The following is a 22434-nucleotide window of genomic DNA, read 5'->3' as shown; positions in this document are numbered from 1 at the left end:
CCATTCACATCGCTATTTGATACATTGTCATTAGAAAAAAATATTGATTATAGCTACTTTAACGTCACATCGTCATGAAATCTCATTTGTTTGGAAAGGCACTCCATAAATCACTTTATTATTATTATTATTATCAAAGGACTCTCCAGCATCCCTCCCTCGGTGCTGTATTTTTCCCCTCTGTCCTCTCAACTTATAATTTATAGCAGAATATCTCATGAGAGTTTCCCACTGGGGTTTGTGCAGTGACATCATTGCAAACATGCAACGTACCCTGAGCCGGCTGGAGTCAATAGTCACCGCCGTACTGTGTCATCATGGGGAAAGCATCTCCCATAATTTGGGGGCTGTGGGGCCCCCTAATTGCTTTATGTAATAATATGCTGCAGTGATGCGCTCTTCTGGGAGCCATGAATGTAAATGCTCCCCCTCCTCATCATCTCCTTTCTTCATTAAAACATAACGTCAGCACCATGCCAACAAAGGGGATATTCACAGAGGCTGGGAGACCAGTTGGTACACATAGTGCTGCACTGAAGGACTAATCAAACACATTCAAATGTTCCCTTTGGGTATTATTAGTAACCCGTGAGCTCGTGTTTATTTCATATTTATTCATTTATCCAAGCGAGTCAATTAAGGACAAATTCTTATTCACAGTGACAGGCTGGAGAGGGTGAAGTAGCTCAAGAATAAACTGGAGGGACACGTGAGGGCTTGGTCATAGTTCACAGAACAACAGATACATTTGCTGAACAAGGGCGCCATTAAACAAATATTGAATTAAGATATGCACTAAAAAATGACAAAAAAAAAACCAAAATTGTGTCTATATACTTTAGATTTTATACATTAGATCATCTGCTTGCTATCGCCTCATATAAGATGAATTCATCTCTTAAAAATTGTCTTCAAAAAACTTATTTTGTCCAACCAACAGTCCAAAACCCAAAGACTCTTCGTTAACTATCAGAAGTTACAAACAAAAGCAGCAAATCTTTACACATGCATAAAAAACCAGCAAATGTTTTTGCTTGAAAAATGACTTAAACAATTAATCAATTGTAAGAATAGTTGGCAACTAATTTTCTTTCGATTGACTAATCAACTAAATGTTGACGCTTCAATGTAACAAATAAATTGAGTCAGCTATGTTCAGGGCTGCAGCTAACCAGTACTTTTTATTATTCATTAATTTGAGAATCATTGTCTCGATTGGTGCAATTGTTTGGTCTGAAAAGGAAAATTTGAATATAGAGAGAAATGTCCATCACAGTTTCCTTGAGCTCAAGTTCACGTCTTCAAATTGCTTGATCCGTCTGACTCACCGTCGAGAAAGAAGAAATAAAAACTAGACTGGCACTGAGAGGAGCTCATACCTACGCCAAGGCCCAACGGTCCTTTTTAATTCAATCAAGGCTAATCCAATACCAAACTTGATAGTCTTGTATCAATCTAAATTTGAAACCACCCATGACTGCCTAACCATAATGGAACCTCACCAGACCAAGAATCTGCATCAAAGGAGGTGAGAAAAGATTTCTGGAGCCGTCCCTTTATTCCTCACCAAAAGTTAATGGGGTCTATTCTCGGTCGAGAACCATCAACTATCCAAGTTTCCTGGAAATCCGTCTGGTAGTTTTTATTAAATCTCACTTACAAACCAACCAACCAACCAACAAATGGTCACGGGTGAAATTAACAGGAAGCTGCAGTATAAAGACTGTTTACATCATTTTGACTCAAACCACTAAAAACACAAAAAAATGCAACAGGCCCTCTCTCGAGCCAGTGTTTGGTTTGTCCATTCTGGGCTACTGTAGAAACGTTGCTTCGAGACACGATGGACTCCACAGAAGAGGAGCTGCTCTGTTTGTAGATATAAAAGGCTCATAACGACAACACAACGATTGTTTTAGGCTATTACACACTCATGAAAACAGAATTACTGCATTCATTATTGTGCGGCGTTTTAAAATCGCATGAAATGTTGTAAATTAGCCAACACATTTTACAAATTCAGCTAGAAAAAGAGTAATGCACAGACATTTAGAGTCAGCTGGGAGAGATGGCACATTTATGCACAGAGCCGAGCCGACCGTCATCTCTCTAAGTCATCCTCATCCTCAGCACTCTCTCAGCCTAAACAAGAGGACAGCTGACTCTTCTCAGGGCGGCCTGAGTTTAGACACTGGTGTGGAGAGAGGCTGGAGCGTCAGGAGAGGATCCACAGCTGCTGTCGGATCAAAACCACACATATGAAGGGGGAGAACAATATGCCGGGGGGGGAGTGAGAAAATAAGGCACATTTGTGAAATCATAATATGTCTTTTTAAAGGGCTAAATGGTCACTAGAGAGTCACCTTAGTCTCTTTAAATAATCCAGAAAGTAAACATGTAATTCAAGTAAGTTAAAGGAAACTTTAAAAGTGGAGCCGCAGCTTTAAAAATCTCTCACAGAATGAAAACCTGAGCAACCAGCAGAGGGCAGACTTGCAATAAAAGAGGAGCAAGACCTTCTGTAAGTAATTGGATCACTGTAACTTGTTGCCCTAATGCATTTTGTGGTCCATTAGTAAGCTGATAGTGTAATTTAATTTCATCATTAAGCTCGGAGGCATTGGGTCTTTTAAGTCTTTTAAGTTTCTGTATTTATTCATGATGTGTCTGTATTTCTGAGAAGTGTCACAAGGCAGATACGGGACATGTGGAGTAGATCAGGATTCATAAAACAGTGACATCCAATGTGATCTGTGAATTATTGTCATGCTGGAGGCGCTGAAGAACTTCTTAAGTTTCAGCTTTGAATTGTTTTCCGCCCTCATTTTTTTCTTTTCTTCTTTCTTTTTTTTTTTTTTTGAGTCCGAACACATGTTGACCATCACGCTTTCTTCCAGAGGCGGCTGCATTCTTTGACCTAAAACGTCCTCACAGTTGGTTTTCATAATCAAACTGCCACACAGCTGACAGCAAGATGAGACCATGTTTTCACCCTTCATTTGAGAGCTTAAAGTGTTTTTCTCGTTGCAAGAGACCAGTTTGGTGGGATCACTGGAAAGAGGCCTCTCCAAAGTGGTGTTTTTCACTTTCCATGCATTGCTGTAAAATGTTGAAGTCAGATTCAACTGAGAGACTGTACCCAACATGATACTGTCACCTTGTCTCCCACATTAACGACAGAACAATGCACATACAGTGTCATCATCACTTGCATGGTACTGTGGGCTCTTTTCATGAACTGTTCAGCTGCACAAAGATTCAAATCATCTTGTGCTGTAGGAATGAAAAGATAGTGTGTGCTTATCTATTCTTTCAGCGTCCTTACAAGACAGTGTGCTTATTTGCAGACACATAATGAACAGTCTGACACAGTGAAAGAAAAGGCACCAGGCAGAAGATCTTCTCCAGGAACTGGTCAGCGGGGACGTTTCACAATGGACTCTTTATTCTGAACGGAGTATGATTGGGAAATAATTGTGTTCCTCTGCAGTAGATGAGAGCAACAGTTCGTTTAAAAGAGCACTGCAGGATATCCCCGCATATTTTTAAAAGTGGATAATGAAATTGGTGTTTATCAATGAGTCATAAACTCGCTCATGATTATAACTTCTCCTTCCAGCCACTAATTTGACTTTCTGCAGATAGAAATTATGTCAAATTACATTTGTACATTCAGAGGTTTGTAAAAGGCCTGAAATGATCTATGATTAGCTTGTCAGGCTGGTCTTGATGACAGCAACTGCTTTGAAGATCAAAGGTGACGGTTAATTGGAGATCCATTCGTCGAAAAAAAGGGACGCACAATTATATGTGTGTAGTGAATTGCTTTTAATTGCAATTCAACAGCTCGTGAGTGAATAGTGAATTGGAAGAGAAACGAAGATGATCGAGAAAGATTTGATTAAGTATTGAAAGAGATTTAAAGGGTTTTTTCTCAATTTGGATGGATGGATGGATGGATGGATGGATGGATGGATGGATGGATGGATGGACAAATAACTACTTACACAATAACAATCCCTTGAAATATTCTATATATGGTTACTAAAGCCTGGTGTAAACCAGAATATTGTCTTGTATTGATATGGCAAGGTGTCTCGTGTAGGTGGGTGTTGACAATAACTGTTTCATGAATCTATATAATGAATGTCTGTCATTTAAAGGGGCACTATGTAGTTATGGAGAAGAAATTCAAACTCTGAATTTTGACAATATAAACAAGGTAATAACACAAACTCAGAGATATTTATTTTTTTCCTATAACTGAATAAACAAGCAGTTCTCAGAGGAAAAAATTGGGTCCCCAGAACACTGTTTGAAGCTAGAAAGGTGGCGGGGTCCGCCAAAAATAATTTTCCTTTAAGGTTTATTCAGTCGTGAATATTAAGACAGTTAGTTTAGCCATTTTTAAAAAAAAACATTCAATGAAGATCTTTTTCCTCTTCTGATTAAAATGTTTTCCCCAAAACTACATCGTGCACCTTTAAATTGTAACAGCCTAATGAATGTAAGTCAATGGTTTGTGCCTGTGTAGAAAAAAAAACTGAGCATAATGCTGAAATTATTTCAAGAAGCGCGAAAACATCATCTGTACGTTCAAGACAATGTAAGTTGAATATTGAATAGTATTTTCTCATTGGAAAACTGTTCCAACAACAAACAAAGAAACAAAACAAAAAACATAAAAACAAAATACATCTCAGGTGTCAATCTCAAGCAAACTGTTACTATATGTTAACCTGAAGGTGATCAAATCTGAATCAGATTGAAAAATTAGCCCGGTTTAAATCATGCAGCGTCCCGAGGAGGGTAGTGTTTGTTTTAAGGTGGTACGACAGCCAAAAAAAAAAAAACACACACACACACACACAAAAACGTGTCAAACTCAGGGAAAAAACGCCACTGGGCGGCTCGGGATCGCAACTGTGACTGAAAACATGCCTCCTGCACAACTTAAACTGAATTAACTCAAACTTTACCGCCTAACATCCACATTGCCCCAAACAATAAGTGTCCCCCCCCCCCCCCCCCCCTTTTTTTTTTTTTTGTCTCCTGAGCGGCGCACTAGTCCGCGGTGCCTCCTTAACTGAGTGCTGGCACTTCAGAGAGGGGAGTGCAGAGGAGAGGGTCAGAAAGATTGGTGGGTGGGGATATAACCCTTTTGGGAGAGAGAGAGAAAAAAAACTAAAAAAAAAAAAAAAAAAAAAGAAAAATCACGTGTTTGGAGATCAAAGTAGATCCGCTTTGTAGAGGGGGGAGGAGGAGGAGGAGGAGGAGGAGGGGGTGAGAAAGAAAGAGGGAGAGAGAGGGAGGGAGAGAGAGAGAGAGAGAGAGAGAGAGAGCGTTTGCAGGCAGTGTAATTGACAAGGCTTGCAGTGGTGAAATAAACACGCTTCAGCCCAGGCTCAGCTTTTATTGCACGATTCTGACTCTTTTTTTGTTTTGACGCATCGCCCGATCGCAGACCTGATTTCAATTACCTTCACCCGATCAATTAATCCGTGTGAAATTATGTCCCGATCGGCGCAGATCCAGCCGGCAAGATGATGATTTTACCACGGAGAGGCTCAGATCGTGTACCCGACACGGTGGTCCTGGTGATCCTCGCGGTTGCCGCTTCTCTTGGTACCGTTTTCGCCAAGGATACCGCCTTTGTGGAAGTGGTTCTGTTCGAGTCCAGTCCCAATGGAGATTATACTACTTACACGACTGGCTTGCAAGGACGGTTCTCCAAAGCAGGAGCCACTATCAGCGCGGAGGGGGAGATCGTTCAAGTACGTGTAAAGTGTCTCTTTTTCCTTCCCCGTGACAAGCGGCAGCGGCGCCGAGCAGCACTACCGGGGGCGCGGGGTGTAATTTTACCAAGCTGCCCTTCTTAAAACTTTTTCCACAGGGGGCTGGAGAAGGGGTTGACATGAGTTGTATATGGTGTGTGTGTATGTATGTGTGTGTGTGTGTGTGTGTGCAGGCAGCGTGAGGATGGTACTGAAAGCTTGCGAGCATATGCGGTCACAAGATGGCTCCTATCTTGTGGAATTCATTCACAGAGAAAACATGCTCTTGCAGGTTATTTTGTTGATGTCTGGAGCTCCACTCGCAGTGAATTTGCCCCCTCGCCACCCCTTCACCACCCTCTCCTCCTGCTCCTCCTCTCCCCCCCAACACGTTTGGTCACCGTGTTCCTCCTAAAGTTGCAAAATCTCTCCACCGGTTCCACTAAAAAAAGAAAAAAAAAGAAAAAAGTTTGCAAACTTTCACCGAGCAGGTTTTTTTTTTAGGCATTTCACAAGAGCAGCAAGGCTACGAGGGGGCTGTCTGTGCTCTGTGCTGACCGCTTTTCTGTCTCAGCTGTGTGTTTTGTGCTCACATGTCCGCTCCTAAGCGCGAAAAGTGAGTGTAAATAGTGGAATATGTTTGTTTTTATTGGCCGGACCGACGCGTAAACTAAAACCCGCACGTCCCGCCGCCTGTAGCCTCTGTTACTCTGTTACTATGTCGCCGTCATCAACGCATGTTTTTCTTTTTTTGTTTCTTTTGGGTCTGGCCACACTTGTGACTATTTTAAGGCTTTTTTTTGGGAAAACACTAAGAAGACTTGAGTAATCACAGAAGAAGCCTTCATGTTCACACAGCTTATTTCCCAAGTGCACTTGGCTGCAGCTGGTTATGTTTGGATCAACCATCCAACTTTGATCGAGTGGAATTCACTAAAGTATGAAGCCCTCCTCCGAAAGCCAAGTGTCCATTTGAAGACTTATCATCCTTGCTTCATCTACTTGTTAGTTAAGAGTTTGCGGTCCAGTCATGCGCCAAAAGATGTATTGTTTCTGGCTTCATTTTTAACATCCCCTGTGTTGTTGGCGTGCATGATGGAGGGGGCCAACAGCTCTTCCAAGCTCCTTGTGAATGATTGGAAGCCACTCGAATGTGATGCAGTTGCTTTATGGTCTGTGAAGTTTGATTCGGAGGCATCTCTGGAATCCAAACTAAGTGTAATGCACATTAGAGGTGCACTGTGTAGTTTTGGACTCTTCGCTGATTCAATTTAACGCCTAAATAAACCGAATAAACAAGACGACCTTAAAGGAATTTTTATACCATTTTACTTTGTTTATATTTGGCGGACCCTGCCACCTTTCTAGCTTCAAGCAGTGTTCTCTTTATCTTATTATTCACTCATGGGAAAAATTGATATTTCTGAGTTCGTATTTTACTGCAAATGTTAAGTTTCTGAGTGGGAATTATTGTCCAGAACTACATAGTGTCCCTTTTAAGTTAGTTTGTGGTGGTGTGGTTGGTTGGGTCGAGTCCAGTCCATTGTGATGGTTTGAATATTGCTTCATTCTGAAGGTTTTTTCTGATGTTAAGTTAAACATCAGATCGCCGGGAGATGAAAGCCACAGCGTCACAGCACGAACAATGCACAGCGGAGGTGATGTTTGAGTTTTTGTTTTAATTTATCGCGGTAAACGCCGGTAGCTGCTGAAGTGTGACATCAGACTGAAGGAACTGTTGAGCTCCATGAGATCATTGGTCTGTGGTGGGAGGCCAGGTTTCAATGCAGCATCAGGAAGAGGGAGGCAGAGATGGTTGAGTGGCGGGGGGTGTGTTCAAATGCAGCAAATACACATTTGAGTTTAATCAAGTTCACCATGTTGCGTCTAGTGTGTACAGATCGGCTGCATCGCATGAAAACCCTCAGACTTAAGACAGCGATTCATTTGCACATTTGTCTTCCTGTTATTGTGCGCTCGCACTGCATCAACACATCAAGTAACATCCACCCTCCCTCCATCCCTTGCCACTCTGCACCAATGTCTGTATCGGCTACACAACAGCATCTTTTCAGTGCATGTATGCATTTTTGTTTTCCTCAAAAAAACTTTGAAAGAAAGATGATATGTGGGGATCAAAGTAGGGGATACTCAGCATAAAAATGGCCCGTTTATACACAGTGATGGCCATTTGGCGCCACTCGGTAACCACACTGAAACGTCGGACCTCAGCTTTACATTGCTAACCACATCTATTTAGGTTTGCTTTCTTTGCTAACATAGCTTCTGACCACTTAGAGGCAGCTTATATTTTGTCAGGCTATAATGAGGGGCAGTCTGTCCAGCTTGGCGCAGTCTTGAATTTCTTACAGCATATATTCCACCAAAGATTTACGAAAGTCGAACGTGACAATGGATGACAGCCATACAACCGGAAGAGTATAATTTTAACGTGGTATCAAATTCTGCACTTGCACATTCTATACTTGTGAAATAACATTGCAGCAACGTGTTGGTAAATTGCTGCGGTGTTGTAACAGATATAGCCTTACACTAGAATTGGGGTGAAGACAAATATTTAGGTTGTGCATTGAGTTGTCCGCAGTGACCTCTGCAGCCTTCGCTCTTGTCTACTTTTTGCTTTTAATGTTTGAGCTGTCCTGTGTTCTGTGAAATAGAGCGCTTGATTTGGTCTGCCTGAGGTTGATGGGGCCTTCCCGTCCACTCCTCTGCTGTTTGAACAGAGCCCAGAGGGGTTTGCGCTACCTTGTGTGTGTTCACTGATGGCCAGACCACAGCAGGTATGGGTTCAAATACAGGGGAAAGGGGGGACTTGGCAACTTTCCTGAGCAAAAACCCAACCACGATCACCGCTCATGCACTCCCAACTCCCTAAAGCTAACACCCGCTCAGCTCTGCCTGAAGAGTGCGAAAAGTGGCAAATGCTGCCAGGGCCAAAAATAATAAATTAAGTTAATTTGCTTCTCGCTCTACACTGAGGGGGGAAACATGACGATGCAGATCTGGCCACAGTGCCAAACCCCAGGCTTCTCATGCCAGTTCCCTGATTGCTACACTTCAACTCTGTAATAGCAACATAATCCATGTATCCTTAAATCATTCTGTCAAGACATGAGACTATGTATGTGTCAACAGACATTTCCCTAAGATGACTTTAAGACTACAGCGGTGGCTCTTAACCCTGATTCTTGGCTACAACACTGCTGTGAGGTTGTCCACCCTGCCAGGTAGTTAATTGTATTCCCCTCTTGTTCCAGATTTAGATACTTCCTGATTAGACTGCTACAATGAAAATGGCCTGGTAAGATGAAAACCTAGCAGCGCTTTGGGCCCAGAGAAATTGATTATGATGAGAAACACTGATTGAGAGGACTTGGACCACTCAGTGCCTTGTCTTCTTAGAACAGAGCTCCAGACCAACTTTTCACATTGGGTGCACTGGTGCACCTAAGTTTTGCACCCGTACATAATTAAGGTGCACCCAGTAGCACATTTTAATTTAATTTCTTAACACAAAATGTTAAGTTGCAAATACATGTTGTTCTTAATTTCCTTGTCAAATACTGATGCACAGGGATGCTGGCTGACCCTACCTACAATCCCAAAGCGTCAGTATTTGATGAGTTGGGAATGAGACTCAAAAAATGAACTTTTTTAAATTGCATGCAACAAGAAATTGCAATAACGTAAACTGTTATCAATAATTGTAATTGTAATAAACTGCTAAATTTCAGCATACTGCTGCGACCAATCCAAAATGGTTGGGTGCACTTTTATGATTTATGGGTCATGTGCGACCAAAACATTTGCACCCTGCAGCCCTGTAGAAGTTCAGATCGTCTTGTGTCACCGTTCCACTTACTAGCAACAGTTTTGTTTTGAGTCCATTAAGATGGGCACAGGTGGCATGACCACATCATCCCCCAGTTGAGTCCCCGAGGTGACACCTAGTCTGGCAGGGGTTGATAAAGCCGGCTGATGCTGATGTAATCTAATTTCTGGAATGGCCTTGCAATGCAGGATGCTCAGTCTGACTTGCTGGCCACCATGTTTTTCACATTCACTTCATTGTTGACAGCGCACGCACAGCTTTCCCGACTAGAACGCGTTTGATGAGAAGGGAAACACCATCTGCTGCTCATCATTCACTATTGTCTCCCTGACGCCAAATCGTCTTTCCTGTTGCGAGATGTGCTGCGATGCACTGCATGAGCGCACATCTGCCTCTGATTTCCAGCCGGGCCCGTGCTGTCAGCATGTGAGTGAGGAGCCGAGGCAGGGACGTGGCAGGGGCACCGAGAGGACCAGATGGAACTCGCAGTGTCGTCGGCCAGAACCGGAGGAATTGATGTGGCTTTTGCCTACTTCCTCTCAGAAGGGACACTGAGACAGGGACATCCCCTGAATCCAGCGTCAGGAAGAAGAGGCTATAGTTTCCCAACACCCATGAGCTGTTTCACCTTTGAACTTCATCTCCATGCACATGAAGTGCCAGGAACTATAGCTGGGAGACTTCATGATGTGGTTCTTTGAAAGTGGCAGTTTTTTCTGACTGGATGTGCAGGGGGAAAGTGGCGGTTTTGAGCTAAGACAACGATGAGCTTAAATACTGGAGCTCCTACCTTGGAGCTGGCAAGAGTTGTGTCGCGCTGCATTTAGACTATAATGAGAGCTTTAGTGGTTTAAGGCATCCAGCGCGCTTTCTCACCACAGGCTGGAAACCCCAAGAGGCCATAATGGGCCGGTCCCAGACGGGAGGTGCCAGGGACCGGGCCACTCCCAGCGCCAAAGCAACAGTAGCAGTACACAAACGCTGGTTTAAAAGGTTAAAAGTGCTGCTCCCTACTTTTTTCCATTTATTGGCTTGGCGGTCGCAGCTGTATTTTAAGTGCTATCGTCTCTTAACCGCCACCCTATTTCACTTTCATGTCCCAGCCAAAGTAATTTGAGGCTGCGTTTCTCCCCTTTTCGGAATAGAACAGACTAAACTGTTTTTCTCTTTCTCTTGCTTAACACCCCCCTCCCACACACACACTCTCACCCCCCACCACCAGTCTGCTCTTTTTGATGCAGCCAAAATTTGTCATGCATCCTCTATTGAATGTGAATGACTTCAATTGAGTGTTGCACCTATTTCTCAACAAGCGTGGACTAATCAATACTATTGAAGTGCCCTGGTGGACTCCGACCATGAGCCGCAACATCCCTCTCTTGTTTCTTGTAGTGTTGCTGTCATCTCGCTAATGAAGGCACAAAACGCCCCAGAAATTCCTTCAGTTAATGATAAAGCTTAGAAATAGTCAAAAAATTGATGATGGGTTATTTCGTACGCCCAGAATCTAAGGTGACATCTTCGAATTGCTTCATTTGTCTGAAGAGCTGATATGTGCAAATACTTGCTTTTGAGAAGCAGGAACCAGCCAACATCTGGAGTTTTTTTCTTGCCTAATTACATGAAATGATCATAAAATTAACTGACGTAAATTGACCAATTAGTCGGATATCACAGTCTTGCAGTAAATATGCAGAATCCTGAGAAGGAAAACACTTGAAAATCTATTTTTAGGATTTAAACTGCGAGCACTGACTGCCTGCAGTGATCATTCAGGTGTCTCAATCTTAAAACCTGTTGGATCGCCTGGTATGTGTCCAACCCTCTTTTAATTGGCCACACTTACTCCCAAACCAGCAACCCGTGTTTTCCTCTCCTGCGCATGTCTCTTTTCCTCTGTCTCCTCCTCTGTCTCTCTCTCTGAGCTCCTCATTCCCACTCACTGCACAACTCCACCTGGAACAAGCGCATGTTGGTACTGGTGGCCCCAGTAGCTATGTTAGTTTCCACTGGGCTGAGTGGCTGAGCCGATCTTTGATGTTCCACTCCAAGAGAGATTAGCAGTCAGCGCTGGTGCTCGCTACTGATGTCTCTCCAGCATCCAGGCCTCTCCCAGGGGAACCCTATTCCCCCGTGTCCCTCTCGTCTGATCTGCTATTGATCATGTGTCTGAGTTCATTTGTAGGAACGTCTCGTGTTTGTCCTCTGTTTTACACTCCAATGATGAGGAAATGTTAATTCAGCTTCGCCCCAAGGGTGTGATTTTATTATTTTTTTCTATGAAGGGTGCTGGGAAGTGCACCACAACAGACTGCCATACTTTCTCAGGTGAAAAAGTGACTTTTCATACCACCTGTCTTCAGTCGGGTTATTTTTGAAACACATTTGTAATGAGTCAAAGATGAAAAAGAGTCCGGAGTGGATTTTTGTTTTTGTTTTTTGCTTTTGACTAGCCCCTGGTGTGTCCGACTGCGTTTGATGAAACGGCGCTGAAAGGCCCAGTCCATCCCCTCAGCCCATATTTTTATCCACTGACACAGAGGGTCTGCAAAACAAAGGCTAAGGGGTCGAGGGTTATGAAATGACAATGCTCACAGTGGCTCATCCAGGCAGAGGCATGCTTTGTTGTCGGCCAGGAATGTGCTGACTAACCGTGGAAGGCCACAACGCCAGCCTCTCCTTTTGTTGTACTTTTTTCGCCAATAGACTAGGAAGGTAGCTGCGCAGGGAGTCCTTTTCATTCTGACCACTACACTCCATCTGCTTCCTTCTCCTCCTACCTCTCACCATACTTGGATCCTTGTGCCCTCTGTTCTCCTACTACTCGCAATTGTTTTCATGAAAGGAGAGGTCTTATCAAAGATATGTCCCACTCACCCAAGTTCAAGAAGACAGGGTTCAAAGTTCTTTCCTTTGTGTACATCATTACATAAGAATCAGCCTCACATGCCTAAAAACATAATGTTACTTTTGATGTAAGAAAGTCCTTCCTTCTGTCATTTTGATTCATACTAATGTTTTAGCCCTAGAAGCAATTTCACTGGTTATTATTCCGGGAAGCCATTACTGGTTTTGCGCACATGATCACCCTCGGTCTAATGCATCATATTAATGTTGTGAGGGGTTCTCCTGACAGGCCCTCTGTCAGAAACCCTGCCATTTTTCATTTCCCCTCCTTTTGTTTCCTTTAATGGATTCCAACACAGCCGTGGCAAAGGTCATTTATAGGGGTGCCAGATGGGGACAAATCCGTTTCAGGTGGAGGCGCCGACTCCATCATGTTCACCTCTGCTGTATCCCTCTCATCCTACAATGCTTTCTAGAGGCGGCTTGTGTGTGATTGTGTGTAGGTAGTTGTTCCAGTAATGAGGAAGATCCAGGCTCTAACACAATGGGGCCAGAGGTATGATGGATTGGGCTTGCTTGGTCAGATGAGAACAAGCTGGGTTATCTCCACATATATATTTTTTTTTTTTGTCTGGTGGAGTGCTGCATGTCTTCAAGCGCCGCAGTGAAGATGTATCGCCACATCTTCCCACCTCCTCCTCCTCTTCCTGCTGCTAAAGATGCGCCCTAGATTTCTCAAATGAAAAATTGGCTTTCTTTTTATGTCGTCCCTGTATCATGGGTATGCTGAAGATGTTGAGGACACAGGGTTTTCTATTTTTGGTTTGCTTTGTTTTTTGCCAAAAGACTCCTCTCAAAGTTAAATATATATTTTTGAAGGATAGCTTTTATTGTGCAGTGCAGGTGCGCCTAAAGCTAAGAGCAGTCTGTGCTTCTGTAGCTGTAAGAAAAAGACATTTGCCAGTGCATTCAGTCCCTAAGAGTCAGGTGTAACTTTTCCTTTCTACAAATACAGTACCTTCACTAACATGCCAATAAAAGCTCTATGGTACAGCCTCGGGCTTTGATAAAGCCTCCATAACTCCTCCTGTCCTTCCCCTTGACCCCCGTCGGCAGCTCAGGCCATGCTGCGTCCCTGTCCAGCCCCTGGACCCTGATCAGGGAGGGGCCTGCAGGGCTGGGTGAATAGCTGCTGGGAGTCGTGCTGCGGGTGTAAACCACATGAATGTGCCGCCTGAGCAGATAGGATCAGGCGAGGCGGGGAGGCCTGGGAGGCCGCGACGCTCGGCGCAGCTCCACGCGCTAACATCAAAGGCAGTGCTGAAGGGGGTGGTGGTGGAGGGGAGGAGGGAAGAAGAGAGAGCGCGAGGGCTGGGCCAAACTCTTCAAAGGCCTCTCTGAGTAATGCCGGCCCTGATATGCGGCGCTGCAAAACTGAATGATGATGTAATTGCAGGCCTTCGAGCTAAATCCGCTCCCATACAAATAAAGGTGGAGGTGTTCCCTTGCACAAGCACGGTGAGAAAAATACTTTGTGTTAGGTTGAAACTAGAAAGTTCGGAACACCTTGCAAGAGAAGGTGTTAGGTCACTTCCTGACGCAATGCTAATGTAAGGATCCCGCTGCAAAAAGTTGTATTTACATTTTTGATGGAGGACTTGGAACGGGAAAAGAGTTTTTATCTGATTTGAGCAGATAGGTTAATCCACTGGGCGTTTCTAAAGTACACAACAGGTGGAACAGAGTAGACTCTGTTCTTTGTAAAGTTTATACAGCGCCTGTGTGTGTGTGTGTGTGTGTGTGTGTGTGTGTGTGTGTGTGTGTGTGTGTGTGTGTGTGTGTGTGTGTGTGTGTGTGTGTGTGTGTGTGTGTGTGTGTGTGTGTGTGTGTGTGAGTTGAAGAGTGTGCACATGCGCTTCCCTTGTAATGTGTGTTAAACCAAGCATGGCCACAGATTCTTTCAAAATGTCCCCACGATCATCTGGCTGATAACTCATTGACAGCTCCCATGACAGTTTAGAAGCACACGCCGCAGGAAAGTATCTCTCTCGTCGAGAGCACACGGCAGTAATTCACTGTTGTTGACTGGTTTGCCAAAGGTTATTTGCATGCCTCTGAGTGAAGCTCTCATCTCCTCGCCCTTGTTTTGTGATTGTATGCGCCTTTGATGTTAAATTAGCAGTAAACAGCTGCACTTTTATTTATTTGGAGTTCATAAGGAGGTCAGCCTTTTAACTTCTGCATCCTGGGTCAGACTCGGATTGCTGCACAAAGGCTTTGTTGGTGGTTGTAAAGAAAAAATCTCTGCGCTTCGAGTCTGTGCAGTTTAGCAATTCACGACTCTCACGGGAGCACCCATCTAATTGCTACACTTGAATTACTGAATACTGAATTTAATGATGAAATCCAAAGATATTTACATTTACAACAAGCGGATTCTGTCCTCATTGTCATTTCTGCTTGATTAATTAACACTTTAGCAATTAAAGACATCAGAAGAAGTTGTGACCCTTTTTGACAACTAATCAATTAAAGGTGCAATATGTAAGACTTAGCTGTCAAATTCATACTCAAATAGAGGGGAAGCATATCACCAGATTACCGCTAACTACTGCTAACTGAAGCTGCCCTTAGCTCGTTAGTTCAGTTAGCCGTGCAGCTAGCATTTTGGACTGGGAGCTTGGTGACCAGAGTGTTAGTGTTTTAACAGCTAGCGCAGGAAGCTAGCTGGTTAGCACGCTAACTTAAATAGATATATTTGCAACCCAATACACATAGATATCAGAATGACTGTTGATCTTTTTCAATGACAATTCTTACATATTGCCCCTTTTATGATCCAATGGCATCAGCACTATGTCCATGACTGTACAAGCAACATTCTACAGATTGTTGGCATTAATTTGATTTGTTTCAATTCATCATTAATCCACGTAATTGATTGAAATTGGAAAGTTTAGTCAATTTCATCTGCAGTTCTGAATTTCCTTCCAACCAGATGTGCTTCGAGTACGGCAGCTGTTAAACCGCTCAGTTACGCCGTTAAAACACTGGAACCTGCTCCTGCGGCAGAGCATCATCAGAAGATGATTTACAGAGCATTGTGACCAAAATAAATCGTCATATAGGCTAATCTCATCCACACTCATGCTGTATATCAGTGAAATAAGCAGGCAGGTCCTCTGTGAGTTAACAATCGTGTTGCCTCTATTTCAGTGTCAGTTTGCAGGTGCATTGCGCCATCAAGTGCTGCTGTTATGTCAGAACTGCAATTGAACTTCATGCTGTGGGTGAAGAAAGGATGTACAGGCCTTCCAGCCACAAAACACTGTGGGATATTGTACAAAAGAGCATGTAAAAGTACTGAAGGAAGGGTGATTCATAATGTAATTTGTAAATGAAGGACCATTAGAGCATCGATGTTAGATTTTCCTTTTAGATGTTAATGTGGACATGTTTACATCATGTTATACAATAAAAGGGAAATGTGATATTGGATTAAGTTTTGCAGATACTATAAATGACTCAAAATGTATGGAGTATCTGCAGAAAGAACAATGGTATTTTGATTTATCAACATCTTCGATGAATGAGATAGAAAGGTGCCAATGGAGGAGAGACGTCCAGACAATATCTTGAAGTACCATTGGGCAAATGGATGTGACATTTTCCGTCATGCAAATTGTACGCTCACTATTGCTGTCCTGGTACCCCGCCCACCCCCACCTTCCAAACTCCCCCCCGGCTCAACATGAACCTGAGTGTGTATGAAAAGGTCAGGACAATTACTCCTGGCCAGCTGTGTCCATTTCAGTCTCCTTGCAACCCATCTGTTCACCCCTCATTGCCCCTGCATGTTGCTGTCAGGAAAAAAAAAAATCAAGTTTTTTTTTTTTTTCTTGGCGTACAAAACTTTAAATCACAGGTCACTAATATGAGGGGTGAATTGGAGGGACTGATCAAATTGTTTTTTGTGTAGTGAGATGGAGCACGTCGTTATTCGTGTCACTGCACTTTCTCAATCTCACCCCCTCTCCTTGATTGATCTAGATTCATCCCGCTGTCATATGTTACTGTAAAAGCTGCACTTTTCATTTTTTCGTAGCAATTTTAAAAGAGGCGCCGAGCAGATCTCGGCTATTCTCTGCTTGACAGTGTGTGTGCAGTTTGTCCAAACACACTTGGCTCACTAATGATAACTTGTCCTCGGACATGTCAAGGAATCTAGTTTCTCAGAATGCTGTTTTGAGTGATAGGACAGATCGAGTGGGAGAAGATGGGAATGACGGAAAAAGACGGGCCAATACAGCCCTTTGCTATTCCATCTGCATCCCACAGGCATGTGACAAAGTCAAATTGTCACCCCTGGGGTGACATGCATCCCGCAGGCATTTCGAAGTAAACACATCCCAGAGATGTGGCTCTTGAGATTTGGACAGCGGCCTCACCAGTCGGTTAGAAGATCTGTCTTATAACAGATGCAGGAGGATCCGAAATTTGTATATTGTGGATTTTATTTTATGTACAAGATGGAGCTCAAATCTAAATTTACTTCAAGGAATAGATAAGAATTTTGAGAAATACTCTAATTTGCTTTGTTGCCAAATGTTCAATGAGAAGACTGATACCACTCCCATATCTGTCATATCTGTAAATATGAAGCTACAGCCAGGAGACTCTTAGCTTAGTTTAGCTTAGCTTAGCATAAAGACTGGAAACAAGATGCAGTTCTGACTCCCCCACCACAATACCTCAAATTGTCATATTTATATTGTGGAGTTTTTTGTGTGTGTGTGTGTTTTTTTTTTTAGGAAGATAAAGCGTGTTGATGAGCTTTTGAATGCTGGTAGGTGTCAGTTGGTTTGGACTGGATGTCAGCAGAAGCATTCACAGTTACCATTGTAGAGCAGATAAACTAGCATCCAGAAACTCAAACTTCATCAACAGACATTGCAGGACAGGACGGTAGTCTTAAGTGTCGGGCACATTTTTCCGTTAAGGTACAGTGGTACTTTCAGCATATCAATACTTCCAATCTGATCCGACAAAACATGATGATTGTATCAAATCTCAGAGGAGCGGTGTAAAATTTAAAAAGTCTGAATCCACTCCTAATCAAAACCCATCTTCAGGAAACTGAAAAATGAGTCAGTCCATTTACTCAAATGGCTTCCAGTAAAAATCTGCAATAGATCTGCTCAGGAAGGCTTTTATGTGAATTTCACAGTAATGGCTTCACACTCCACTGAGCTCTTCTATAGCACTGCTACTAAACGCTAACAACAGGTCAGGGCCAATTTTACAGTAAGTAAGCGCGCCTCTTCAGACCACTTCTAAAATTTGGTGATTTGATTTTACACCAGACCATCCTTGTGCCCAGCTTTAAGCCATTTCCTATTGGCAACCACATGTAGCATATTTGGGTCAGCTTTTCTGCAGCATTGCCTCTAGCTAAGCTCACGGACAGAGGATTTGGTAAGCTACTGATGCATACATTCGTCATAATTATTGTTTTGCAAAAGCTGGAGTTAGAAGCGCCCGGGCAACGGGAAAGCTTCAGAATTCAAATTAGAGTGTGGGATTGTGCTTTAAAGCTGTGGCTGTTTTCTGTTTTCGGTTATTGCATCCTTGAAAACTCTGCCGTTTTGCACTCTTACCCCGTGTTGGTTGATCCTGGCTGCTCGTGTATTAAAAGCTCGAGTTGGCATGGTGCATTTTGTTCTCTGAGGAGTTGAGGTGGCATGGGAGACAGGTGAGGAAAACCCCCGGGTATACACAGTGTTCTCTTCACAAACAAGAAAACAAAGCATTGCAGCACACCTTAAAGCAATTTCCCTTATAATTGCATCATAATGAAGCACAAAGCAGTGAATGCAAGTACATTTCTTTGTCAGATCATTCCTTCCCTCCCTTTCATCAGTTCTTTCTGCCCTCTTTCTCTCTCCCTGTCTTCTCTCACTCTGCTAAGCATGGGAGGGGGAGGGGGTATAAATGTGAGACCACACATGCTGTGTCAATGTTTGCTAGAATAATTAGAGACAATGTGGGCCAATAACGGGAGGAGTGCAGTAACCTGAACTCACTTTGTTCTGCCCCGGCAGCAACACAAAAGCCATTCACAGATGCACAGATCCGCGGACTCGGAGCAGGAGCAACTGCACTTTTAGCCGGCGTGGTGCACAGCGCCGAGGATCTGCAGGAAAATGGATTGGTTTCTATGGAACATGAACAGCGCGCTCTCACTACACCGCTTTGTGCTAGCTCAAAGTGATGCTGATGTCACGCTAAAGGCCTTTTAAGCACTGCCTGCACATCCCTGCCACCACCCCAAAAAAAACCACCCCTACCCCCTTGTCACCCTCCCCAGTCGACCAACACATGGCCCTGGCTTAGAGGGTCCTCTTTAACTAGAGGATATCCGGCCGCTCGGTATGCAAAGAGCCTGTGGATTCCTGACGCGAGTGCTAGAGCTGGATCAGAGGTGACTTTCAGTGTAGTCAGACAACTGTTGGATTAGCGGGACACTTTACGTTGACTCCGCGCCAATGGGAGGGAGCCTAGCCAGGAGCAGGGCGTACTTGGTCAAATGCAGGCTAATAGATTCTTTTGAGAGATATATATATATATATATATATATATATATATATATATATATATATATATATATATATATATATATATATATATAAATATTAGTTTACATTTAAAGCATGCCAGTGCTGCTTGGATCTAGCATGACTTCCAGTAAGCACAGCAGATTTGAAATCTTTAAAGGGAGCAGTTCTTTCCAAGAGATTATGAGAAATAAGGAAGACCTAAGAGAGCGCCAGAATTTTTTTTTTATACCTCCGCTTGAGACTGAACTATTGTCTTCAGGCATGGGAGGGACAGAAATGCGACTATATGCCTAAAATCCCCAAACAATGCATGCTAAGTGTCGCCTAAGTCACTGGTGTTTCCCTGGCTGCATCAGAGTGACCTGCTGCTGCGCTCACACCCCTGGGTGGACCAACTGGTTTGTCCCCTCCGGTGTCCATCTTGAAAGGGGACACCGCTATGGGATGCATACATCCCCTGGAGGTCGCCGGTGTCATCGTGGCACCTGTCCCCTCCACTCTCAGCCCTGTGTCAACAGCTCAGATTTATTTACATTCATTCTTGTTTTCCAGAGAACTGGACTGTAAACAGCAGAGGATGGGTTTGTGTCTTCTGGAACTTTTTTCTGCACGAAATGTAAAATACACAAGTGCTTTCTACAGATAACAGCAATGTTATTGTACAGTAATAATCTTGCTAGAACTCTTTCTCATGCCCTATTTATGGTTAATCATCTGCGAATTTGATCCGATTTGATTGCTGATTGGGTTTCGACATATATTGTATAGCCCTTTAACTCTTTGGCTGTTCATATTTAGGATTGTTCAGTTTTTTTTGACAGAACCTCCTCTCTCGCTCTCTTTTTTAGCCTGGGGATACACAACAGCTTACGTTTTTCTCTTCCACCCAGCGTTCTCCTTTAATCATTTTCAGATTCTTTCTCATTCTCTTCTCTCACCGCTTCCTCTCTCGTCTCCTCCTTCTCGTTCCCTTCCACTGGGCTCATGTTCTGTTCTGTTCTCCTGGCGGCAATGTGTTCCTCATCACAGCTTGTGTTTCCTCTTATCTACAGTTCTTTTATCAGTGGCCGCCACACATGCCCGAGAGAAGGGGCGGTGGGGCAGCTGATGCTATCAGCAGGTGGAGATTTCACCACCGGGTTCAGGGGCCCAGTGTGGCCAGAGGAGGGCCAGACCGGAAGGGTCTGACATGGGAACGTGCAATGTGAACTCCGAACAATGTGTGAGCCCTGCTGTCATTTAAACACCTGCCTTTTTTAGTTTTTCGTGACACAAAAGTCATAGAAGTGGTTCTCTTGTCAAACATCTTTGGATATGTTTTTGATGAAGCTCAGGCTTTGTTAGCTCGTAATCTTCTCTTCACCTGATCAGCCAAGCTGGCCAGCAGTGCTTACGCTATTCATTTTGAGTCATGAGCTGCTGCAGCACTTTATGCTGAATATTTTAATGTTCTGTTTAGCCCGAACCATACTGGATTTCTGGGAGCGATTCCAACAAAAAATACTGATATATCTGTGATAAGCCAATGTCAGCTGCTAAACTGGTTGGGCTCTAGTCGTGTTGCATAGTCTTGGTTCTATGCAGCTCGCTGTGTCCTGTTTGTTATTGCTGCAAGACAGGTAAAAATCACGGCATCTGCACCAAATAATGACCAAAGCCTGACACCTGGTGTAAAGCAGATGTGTAAAATCTTGCTCCATGCATGTGAACTGCATGTAAAATTCTTGCACCACAAAATGGCACAGATCCTCAAAGTGAAGCAAACGAAGAGCGGGACGGTGGGGAGAGATCGGCGAGTAAACCAAAGCACAGGGTCACAAAAGCCTAAAATGATATCGCTGGTGGATATCTGGATGCTTGGGATGCCTTGGATGGCTGCTGTACACTTTTGGCTTTGTCTTTGCGGGGATGAATAGAGGCCTCTGTGGTAGTGATGACAGGCTTCTCCGGGCTGGGCCCTGGCTGGCTGGCTGGCAGACTAGGTGCTGGAGGTCGGGAGACTTCAGCTCTCTCATAGGGGCAGGAGCCCGACAGGGGATGCTGGTCGTCCTGGTTCTCCCGACAAAAGACACTCTGTTCTCTGCCTATGACCAGGCTTTGTTATTGTGACATGCCATGTACACTTACGCACACAGGTTTAGCTGGGAGCCAAGGGCCCGCAGCGGCAACTACATCCCCCACCTGTGTTTGGGTGTTTGGACATGGCTATAGGGTTAGTGGGATAATTGGATCACAGATGTTTGATTTTTTTGCGGTTTTGAATTTCTCAGTGCTCATATGGGTTGCTGTAAAACATTATTTATCATGTTTTTATGTGGTTTGTTGCTTTTACATGAGCTAAATGTCACATCCATGATATTAAAGAAAAACCTGCAGCAAAAAAGTAATTACCACACCATGAAAAGTCTTCAGTCATCAGTGCCTTTATAGACACACATAGATGGCTTTAACTATGAGTGCATTTGACTGAGCAACTTTCTGTGGTCTTCAATTCATTGAAGAATCTTTGCTTTTATTCAGCACAGATTTTAGAAATTGACAGAGAGATCATAAACTGTGACAAGAACGGTTTGATTCCTGACTGTTAGCTGGTTTGGTGCTGAGACGGTGTGCTCACACTGCCTCCGAGTCACCTAGTTAAGCACAGGAGGGCGTTTCGGAAGAGAAGGAGCTGCCACGGCTGTCACAAGAGGTTTCATCATCCCTCGTTTTGCTCTAATACAGCACCGCACAGCTGGCCAAGACAAACGTGAGGTAAACACACTGCTCACTGGACTGTGTGACTCACGCTCTAACATGCTAGCAGCACACCCGTGGGACTCTAATGGCTGAGGCTGAGCTGTGGTCTTTTCATGTTTTTTTGAATTATTAACGAAACAAGGAGAAGCTGTAAACGGTCCAAGGAGAAGATGGGGCTTCCACACGCGATGTATGAAGAGCGGGAGCTCTCCCAGACCCTTCACATGCCCTCCAAGTTTATCCCAGTCGCCCCTCTTGAAGATTCACAGAGCCTCTTTGATCTGTATGCTGTCCTCCCAGCTGGGAGGCCAGGGGATGCGAGCGGCCCTTTTAGTCTCCCATTTTAAGTCACACATTCTTTCCTTAAGGACCCCGAGGTCCTGACCCTTAGTTGCAGCGGAATTTCATATGCAAAAATAGGCCAGACTCGCCAGGCTATTTGAATATGTACTCGTCCCCTTATAGCCTTCATCATCTTCGGATCCTCAGAATTAGGTATTCATCTTCAAGGTGTCATGGCGAGGCGTTTTCTAATTCTGGCTGAAGCAGTGACAGACAGACCTTCCCTGACCCTTCGTCCTCCTCTGTCCTTTTAATATTTTCA

At 43.8% G+C, this 22434-nt stretch overlaps 1 protein-coding gene across 2 annotated transcripts in view; it reads left to right on the top strand.

The window, feature by feature from the left end:
* The first annotated feature begins 5394 nt into the window (after positions 1–5394).
* Positions 5395–22434, top strand: part of znrf3 (zinc and ring finger 3) — a 71627-nt gene continuing 54587 nt past the window's right edge. For both annotated transcript variants that reach the window (XM_073467274.1, XM_073467273.1), the window contains exon 1: positions 5395–5774. In XM_073467274.1, the coding sequence (XP_073323375.1) occupies positions 5544–5774 (231 nt within the window). In that variant the 5' untranslated portion in view covers positions 5395–5543. The remainder of the gene's footprint in view (positions 5775–22434) is intronic.

This window comes from Pagrus major, chromosome 5 (genome assembly GCF_040436345.1).
Source record: "Pagrus major chromosome 5, Pma_NU_1.0".
In the NCBI taxonomy this organism is placed as follows: domain Eukaryota; kingdom Metazoa; phylum Chordata; class Actinopteri; order Spariformes; family Sparidae; genus Pagrus; species Pagrus major.
This window is presented reverse-complemented; position numbering and strand designations above follow the sequence as displayed.